Source organism: Panulirus ornatus, chromosome 55, assembly GCF_036320965.1.
Source record: "Panulirus ornatus isolate Po-2019 chromosome 55, ASM3632096v1, whole genome shotgun sequence".
NCBI lineage: Eukaryota > Metazoa > Arthropoda > Malacostraca > Decapoda > Palinuridae > Panulirus > Panulirus ornatus.
Window position 1 is genome coordinate 12,548,337 of NC_092278.1, and position 9,034 is coordinate 12,557,370.

At 45.2% G+C, this 9,034-nt stretch overlaps 1 protein-coding gene across 1 annotated transcript in view; it reads left to right on the plus strand.

Annotated features, from left to right (window-relative positions):
* The window catches only part of LOC139765732 (uncharacterized), a 556,217-nt gene that overhangs the window by 237,181 nt on the left and 310,002 nt on the right, over positions 1–9,034 (plus strand). Inside the window, exon 19 of the mRNA XM_071693548.1 lies at positions 4,885–5,034. Within this exon, the coding sequence (XP_071549649.1) occupies positions 4,885–5,034 (150 nt within the window). The remainder of the gene's footprint in view (positions 1–4,884; positions 5,035–9,034) is intronic.

The window sequence follows — 9,034 nt, forward strand, 5'->3', positions numbered from 1 at the left end:
ATTTATGAAAAGAACTGGATGATGGGGTTCACGTTAAGGACAGAGGCTGAGGACGCAGATTGAAGTTAGTGTACTGAAACTACTGTGAAGCAGATTATGTATATCGATGCGGGTGTGAAACTAATGGTCAAGGGTGAGACTTATGGTAAGCTAGTGTGACCTTAGAGTACTGCAATCAGGGTGTGAAAATAACGGGAAATTTTGTTGTGAGGCTAATGGTAAGTTGGGATGTAAAACCATTGCTGAGGGTTGATGTGAACCTGGGGGTGAAGTAAAGAATTAGATTTTGATTTTCCAGGGAAGAAGAGGAGCTTGAAGCCAGGATACGAATATAGAGGAAAAAAGGAATGCGTTTAAGTGATTGTAAGGGAGGGTATGACAATGGTGGTAAGGGTAGATGGATGAGAAACTGGTGGAAAGGCAGTGTTTGCCGCTAGGTAACTGTATCAGGTGTGAAAATGATGGTAGACGAATTCTGGTCAAGTTTAATGCTCCCAAGATCCAGTTTCTACCCATCTCCGTATCAAAACTTCCTGACAGCTTTCCTCTCTCTTTACTCAACGAACATACTTGGTGTTACTGTATTTGTTGATGTTCATTCCGTCCTTGTATGGAGTACCGCACTCAAACCTGGGGTGGTTTTCTGCATTCTCAATGAACTCAGTTGAGTCAAAAGCGGTCACACCTTTAAACCCTAACAGGCTAACTTCAAAACTTGACCCCCTTGCCCTACCCCGCAATGCTGGTTCACTTTCCCTCTTTTATAGGTATTACTTTGGTGTTTGCTCCCGAGAGCTGGCTGCTTGTGTACCCCCACCACTAGCCAGACCACGCGATACTCAGTAAGTTGCTGCGTCACATGATTACTGTGTGGCCCTTTGGCAGCTCAAAGGTGAGCCGTTTTGCTGACTTTCTTTCCTTCCACTTCGAAGTTTTGGAACTCTCCACCCTCTCATGTCTTTCCCAATAACTATGACCGAACATCTTTTAAAACCCAGGTTTTTCACTTCCTTGAAAATTCGTAAATACTTTTCATTGTCCCTTTTTTTTCCCTTTTCCTTAACCTCTCTATATTTCAATCTAAGCCCGGCCTTGTGGACTTTAGTCCGTGACTGAAACATTCAACATACAAAAACAAGTAAATGTTTCAAATCGTTGTTGATACTGGATGTGAAACGGGTGGTAAGTCAGGGTATGAAATCATTGTTAAGGGTGGGTTTGACACTGGTGGTAAGGGTGTGTGTGAAACCGGTCCTTAATAGTGAAACTGATGGCAAGGTTGGGTATGAAACTGGTGGTAAGGTAGGCGCGAAACTAATGTTAAGGAGGAAAGTGAAACTTATGGCAAGGTTGGGTATGAAACTGGTGGTATGAGTAAGGGCATAACTGGTATCAAAAAGGGGAGTGAAACTTAAGGTAAGGGTGCATTTGAAACTAGCGTTAAGCTAGAGAATAAAGTGCGTGGTAAGGAAAGACGTGAAACCTATAATGCAAAATACGAAACTAATGAAAGGGGAAGGTATGAAACTGGCGGTAGCTGAACGTGAAACTTGTCATGAAATAGTAGGTTGACATTTTTTTGTAAATTTGTTAAAATGGTGGAAATAAAGGATAGGAAACTGATGGGGACTGAGGATGATACAGGAGGATATGGAACTGATGGTACGAGAGGGTATGGAACTGGTGGGACGAGAGGGTATGGAACTGGTGGTACGAGAGGGTATGGAACTGGTGGTACGGGAGGGTATGGAACTGGTGGGACTGGAGGGTATGGAACTGGTGGTACGAGAGGGTATGGAACTGGTGGTACGAGAGGGTATGGAACTGGTGGTACGAGAGGGTATGGAACTGGTGGGACTGGAGGGTATGGAACTGGTGGTACGAGAGGGTATGGAACTGGTGGTACGAGAGGGTATGGAACTGGTGGTACGAGAGGGTATGGAACTGGTGGGACGGGAGGGTTTGGAACTGGTGGGACGGGAGGATATGGAACTGGTGGTACGAGAGGGTATGGAACTGGTGGGACGGGAGGGTATGGAACTGGTGGGACGGGAGGGTATGGAACTGGTGGTACGAGAGGATATGGAACTGGTGGGACGGGAGGATATGGAACTGGTGGTACGAGAGGGTATGGAACTGGTGGGACGGGAGGGTTTGGAACTGGTGGGACGGGAGGATATGGAACTGGTGGTACGAGAGGGTATGGAACTGGTGGTATGAGAGGGTATGGAACTGGTGGGACGGGAGGGTTTGGAACTGGTGGGACGGGAGGATATGGAACTGGTGGTACGAGAGGATATGGAACTGGTGGTATGAGAGGGTATGGAACTGGTGGGACGAGAGGGTATGGAACTGGTGGGACGGGAGGATATGGAACTGGTGGGACGGGAGGATATGGAACTGGTGGTATGAGAGGGTATGGAACTGGTGGTACGAGAGGGTATGGAACTGGTGGTATGAGAGGGTATGGAACTGGTGGGACGGGAGGATATGGAACTGGTGGTATGAGAGGGTATGGAACTGGTGGTATGAGAGGGTATGGAACTGGTGGTATGAGAGGGTATGGAACTGGTGGTATGAGAGGGTATGGAACTGGTGGTACGAGAGGGTATGGAACTGGTGGGACGGGAGGGTTTGGAACTGGTGGGACGGGAGGGTATGGAACTGGTGGGACGGGAGGATATGGAACTGGTGGTATGAGAGGGTATGGAACTGGTGGTATGAGAGGGTATGGAACTGGTGGTACGAGAGGGTATGGAACTGGTGGTATGAGAGGGTATGGAACTGGTGGTATGAGAGGGTATGGAACTGGTGGTACGAGAGGGTATGGAACTGGTGGGACGAGAGGGTTTGGAACTGGTGGTATGAGAGGGTATGGAACTGGTGGTATGAGAGGGTATGGAACTGGTGGTATGAGAGGGTATGGAACTGGTGGTTATGGAGGATATGGAACTGGTGGTATGAGAGGGTATGGAACTGGTGGGACGGGAGGGTATGGAACTGGTGGTATGAGAGGGTATGGAACTGGTGGGACGGGAGGATATGGAACTGGTGGTATGAGAGGGTATGGAACTGGTGGTATGAGAGGGTATGGAACTGGTGGTATGAGAGGGTATGGAACTGGTGGTATGAGAGGGTATGGAACTGGTGGTATGAGAGGGTTTGGAACTGGTGGGACGGGAGGGTATGGAACTGGTGGTATGAGAGGGTATGGAACTGGTGGGACGGGAGGATATGGAACTGGTGGTATGAGAGGGTATGGAACTGGTGGTATGAGAGGGTATGGAACTGGTGGGACGGGAGGGTTTGGAACTGGTGGGACGGGAGGGTATGGAACTGGTGGGACGGGAGGGTATGGAACTGGTGGTATGAGAGGGTATGGAACTGGTGGTATGAGAGGGTATGGAACTGGTGGGACGGGAGGGTTTGGAACTGGTGGGACGGGAGGGTATGGAACTGGTGGGACGGGAGGGTATGGAACTGGTGGGACGGGAGGATATGGAACTGGTGGGACGGGAGGGTATGGAACTGGTGGTATGAGAGGGTATGGAACTGGTGGGACGGGAGGATATGGAACTGGTGGGACGGGAGGGTATGGAACTGGTGGTACGGGAGGGTATGGAACTGATGGTACGGGAGGGTATGGAACTGGTGGTACGGGAGGGTATGGAACTGATGGTATGAGAGGGTATGGAACTGGTGGTTATGGAGGATATGGAACTGGTAGTATGGGAAAGTTTGATAAAAATGAAATTTTGATAAAAGTGGACGAAACTGGTGGAAAGAGAGTGTGTGAAGCTGCTGGTACGGGAAAGTAAAAGTGAAACAAGTGTTTCGCAAGAATAGAAAAAATACTCTTAATATAAGGTGTGAAATCTTCACAAATGAGCATGAAATGTATGGGAAAGTGGTGACGAATGGTGTAATTTTGGTGGCCAGCGGGAGTATGAAACTGGTGGTAAATGAATTGTGTAAGGGTGGTTGCATGCGACAGTCTGAAGGTGTGCAAAGTGGGAATGAAGAACGGAAACTGAAGTTGAAACATTGAAAACTGAGCGGTATAAACACAGCAACACAAGTCGACGCCCTCCACGGACACTAATACCTTACTGTTCTGTATCATATAATTTCTGAAACTGTCTAAATATATTCAGGTAAACTGAAGGAACATATGGCATAGATGATAAGTAGGAAATGCGCAGAGTATGAAGCGAGAATAAGTGTAAGGAGGTTCATCTCGGGCGTCGACCCGAGATGTTTGGTGTGTACAATAAAAGACAACGATCTCTCTTCGTGGGATTTGGTGCAAATATCTCTTGAAAGGTGAGTATTCCGGTACGCTCTTCCTCGCATGGCACGAACATGTGATATCTCTGAGCAATGCTTCAACTCACACGTCATTGAATTTTCCTTTTATATAAAAGTATAAAAAAAATATCTGAGATTTCTAACACTTTACGTGCATTTACCTACAGATTTCTAAATGAACTAAAGACGTTTTATCTTTTCTGCTTAATGTAACTAAATCTATTATAAATGTATGGCAATGTTGGCCCAGTGGATTTTTCGAATCTTGATCCGAAGCAACAACACATACAAAGCTTCCTTATAACCAAGCTTGCTGACTACGAAGATGTAGTCGAGGCAAGCCTTTTATCACGTTTCGCCAGATGATCATCGGATAAAACCAGGAACAAACTTTTGGTTGTCACTGTACGTAGAATTTACATTTCACATCCAAGCCAATTGAAGAAACTAAATTATAAAACATTTTTGTTCGAATGTATATAAAAGATTCTTCTTTCTCCCTACCACTAATTTAGGAAATAAGAAAGACGAGAAAGCAGACCTCGAGATATTTAAAGACAGATGACTATCTTCCAGCAGTTGAGGGAGAGCAGTCGGAAGAGTTTCCATGTCGAGATGACAGGGAGAACAAGTGGTTCCACTGTTTGGACGGCCGCTGCCTCCCGCACACCCTCTTATGTGACTATAAATATGACTGTCTGCACGGAGAGGATGAACTCCACTGTGGTAAGTACTCGTAAGATGACTATCTGTGTCTTCCAAGAAGATATTATGGTACCCATTATGCCCTGTCTCTTAGCCTTGAATATAAGTATCATATGCGAACATAGAATCCTGGGTTGAGTGTGGGCTGACTACCACGTCTAGAGAATACACACACACACACACACACACACACACACACACACACACACACACAGAGGATCATCTCGTCCCCATCACATCATTCAGAGCGATACCAGTTTGCATCAGCCTTCACTCCTGCCTGCAGTAGCATGCTTTCTGACATGTTTCATGAGCTCCTCTTCGCCAACGGAACTACCTTGGCCCAACAGTGATGCTACTACGTTTGTGAATCAAGAACCATTGCAACACAAACCTCGCCAGGTGGTAGAGTCTCCCGCAGTGTATCGAGACAGACTTCCCCAGAACTTTTTAAAGGGGAAGTAAATGTTTATAGTTGTGTTACTGGAGTGATAGTTTTCATACATGGTGCTTTGACAAGAAAATAGTGAAATTGGAAAAAATGTAGCTTAGATATTGAAGCTTATTGATACAGTGGTTAAATTGATGAGAACTACTATTGACGTTTGTGTAAATAAATTAAACATTTCCCTTTTCCATAGCCAGAGGTTGAACCATTATGTGACATTCATTTTTTCATTTCATTTCAAGCTAGAAGTTTCAGTTTTCTAAATTGTGTCTTACATTTTTCATATGTATATGTATGTATGTGTGTGTGTGTGTGTATGCGCGTGTGTGTGTGTATGTGTGTGTATGTGTATATATATATGTATATTATCCCTGGGGATAGGGGTGAAAGAATACTTCCCACGCATTGCTCGCGTGTCGTAGAAAGCGACTAGAGGGGACGGGAGCTGGGGGCCAGAAATCCTCCCCTCCTTGTGTTTTTTTTTTAACTTTCTAAAAAGGGAAACAGAAGAAGGAGTCACGCGGGAAGTGTTCATCCTCCTCGAAGGCTCAGATTGGGGTGCCTAAATGTGTGTGGATGTAACCAAGATGTGAAAAAAGGAGAGATAGGTAGTATGTTTGAGGAAAGGAACCTGGATGTTTTGGCTCTGAGTGAAACGAAGCTCAAGGGTAAAGGGGAAGAGTGGTTTGGGAATGTCTTGGGAGTAAAGTCAGGGGTTAGTGAGAGGACAAGAGCAAGGGAAGGAGTAGCAGTACTCCTGAAACAGGAGTTGTGGAAGTATGTGATAGAATGTAAGAAAGTAAATTCTCGATTAATATGGGTAAAACTGAAAGTTGATGGAGAGAGATGGGTGATTATTGGTGCATATGCACCTGGGCATGAGAAGAAAGATCATGAGAGGCAAGTGTTTTGGGAGCAGCTGAATGAGTGTGTTAGTGGTTTTGATGCACGAGACCGGGTTATAGTGTTGGGTGATTTGAATGCAAAGGTGAGTAATGTGGCAGTTGAGGGAATAATTGGTATACATGGGGTGTTCAGTGTTGTAAATGGAAATGGTGAAGAGCTTGTAGATTTATGTGCGGAAAAAGGACTGATGATTGGGAATACCTGGTTTAAAAAGCGAGATATACATAAGTATACTTATGTAAGTAGGAGAGATGGCCAGAGAGCGTTATTGGATTACGTGTTAATTGACAGGCGAGCGAAAGAGAGACTTTTGGATGTTAATGTTCTGAGAGGTGCAACTGGAGGGATGTCTGATCATTATCTTGTGGAGGCTAAGGTGAAGATTTGTATGGGTTTTCAGAAAAGAAGAGTGAATGTTGGGGTGAAGAGGGTGGTGAGAGTAAGTGAGCTTGGGAAGGAGACTAGTGTGAGGAAGTACCAGGAGAGACTGAGTACAGAATGGAAAAAGGTGAGAACAATGAAAGTAAGGGGAGTGGGGGAGGAATGGGATGTATTTAGGGAATCAGTGATAGATTGCGCAAAAGATGCTTGTGGCATGAGAAGAGTGGGAGGTGGGTTGATTAGAAAGGGTAGTGAGTGGTGGGATGAAGAAGTAAGAGTATTAGTGAAAGAGAAGAGAGAGGCATTTGGACGATTTTTGCAGGGAAAAGATGCAATTGAGTGGGAGACGTATAAAAGAAAGAGACAGGAGGTCAAGAGAAAGGTGCAAGAGGTGAAAAAAAGGGCAAATGAGAGTTGGGGTGAGAGAGTATCATTAAATTTTAGGGAGAATAAAAAGATGTTCTGGAAGGAGGTAAATAAAGTGCGTAAGACAAGGGAGCAAATGGGAACTTCAGTGAAGGGCGCAAATGGGGAGGTGATAACAAGTAGTGGTGATGTGAGAAGGAGATGGAGTGAGTATTTTGAAGGTTTGTTGAATGTGTTTGATGATAGAGTGGCAGATATAGGGTGTTTTGGTCGAGGTGGTGTGCAAAGTGCGAGGGTTAGGGAAAATGATTTGGTAAACAGAGAAGAGGTAGTAAAAGCTTTGCGGAAGATGAAAGCCGGCAAGGCAGCAGGTTTGGATGGTATTGCAGTGGAATTTATTAAAAAAGGGGGTGACTGTATTGTTGACTGGTTGGTAAGGTTATTTAATGTATGTATGACTCATGGTGAGGTGCCTGAGGATTGGCGGAATGCGTGCATACTGCCGTTGTACAAAGGCAAAGGGGATAAGTGTGAGTGCTCAAATTACAGAGGTATAAGTTTGTTGAGGATTCCTGGCAAATTATATGGGAGGGTATTGATTGAGAGGGTGAAGGCATGTATAGAGCATCAGATTGGGGAAGAGCAGTGTGGTTTCAGAAGTGGTAGAGGATGTGTGGATCAGGTGTTTGCTTTGAAAAATGTATGTGAGAAATACTTAGAAAAGCAAATGGATTTGTATGTAGCATTTATGGATCTGGAGAAGGCATATGATAGAGTTGATAGAGATGCTCTGTGGAAGGTATTAAGAATATATGGTGTGGGAGGCAAGTTGTTAGAAGCAGTGAAAAGTTTTAATCGAGGATGTAAGGCATGTGTACGTGTAGGAAGAGAGGAAAGTGATTTGTTCTCAGTGAATGTAGGTTTGCGGCAGAGGTGTTTGATGTCTCCATGGTTGTTTAATTTGTTTATGGATGGGGTTGTTAGGGAGGTAAATGCAAGAGTTTTGGAAAGAGGGGCAAGTATGAAGCCTGTTGGGGATGAGAGAGCTTGGGAAGTGAGTCAGTTGTTGTTCGCTGATGATACAGCGCTGGTGGCTGATTCATGTGAGAAACTGCAGAAGCTGGTGACTGAGTTTGGTAAAGTGTGTGAAAGAAGAAAGTTAAGAGTAAATGTGAATAAGAGCAAGGTTATTAGGTACAGTAGGGTTGAGGGTCAAGTCAATTGGGAGGTGAGTTTGAATGGAGAAAAACTGGAGGAAGTGAAGTGTTTTAGATATCTGGGAGTGGATCTGGCAGCGGATGGAACCATGGAAGCGGAAGTGGATGATAGGGTGGGGGAGGGGGCGAAAATTCTGGGAGCCTTGAAGAATGTGTGGAAGTCGAGAACATTATCTCGGAAAGCAAAAATGGGTATGTTTGAAGGAATAGTGCTTCCAACAATGTTGTATGGTTGCGAGGCGTGGACTATGGATAGAGTTGTGCGCAGGAGGATGGATGTGCTGGAAATGAGATGATTGAGGACAATATGTGGTGTGAGGTGGTTTGATCGAGTAAGTAACGTAAGGGTAAGAGAGATGTGTGGAAATAAAAAGAGCGTGGTTGAGAGAGCAGAAGAGGGTGTTTTGAAATGGTTTGGTCACATGGAGAGAATGAGTGAGGAAAGATTGACCAAGAGGATATATGTGTCGGAGGTGGAGGGAACGAGGAGAAGAGGGAGACCAAATTGGAGGTGGAAAGATGGAGTGAAAAAGATTTTCTGTGATCGGGGCCTGAACATGCAGGAGGGTGAAAGGAGGGCAAGGAATAGAGTGAATTGGAGCAATGTGGTATACCGGGGTCGACGTGCTGTCAATGCATTCAATCAGGGCATGTGAAGCGTCTGGGGTAAACCATGGAAAGCTGTGTAGGTATGTATATTTGC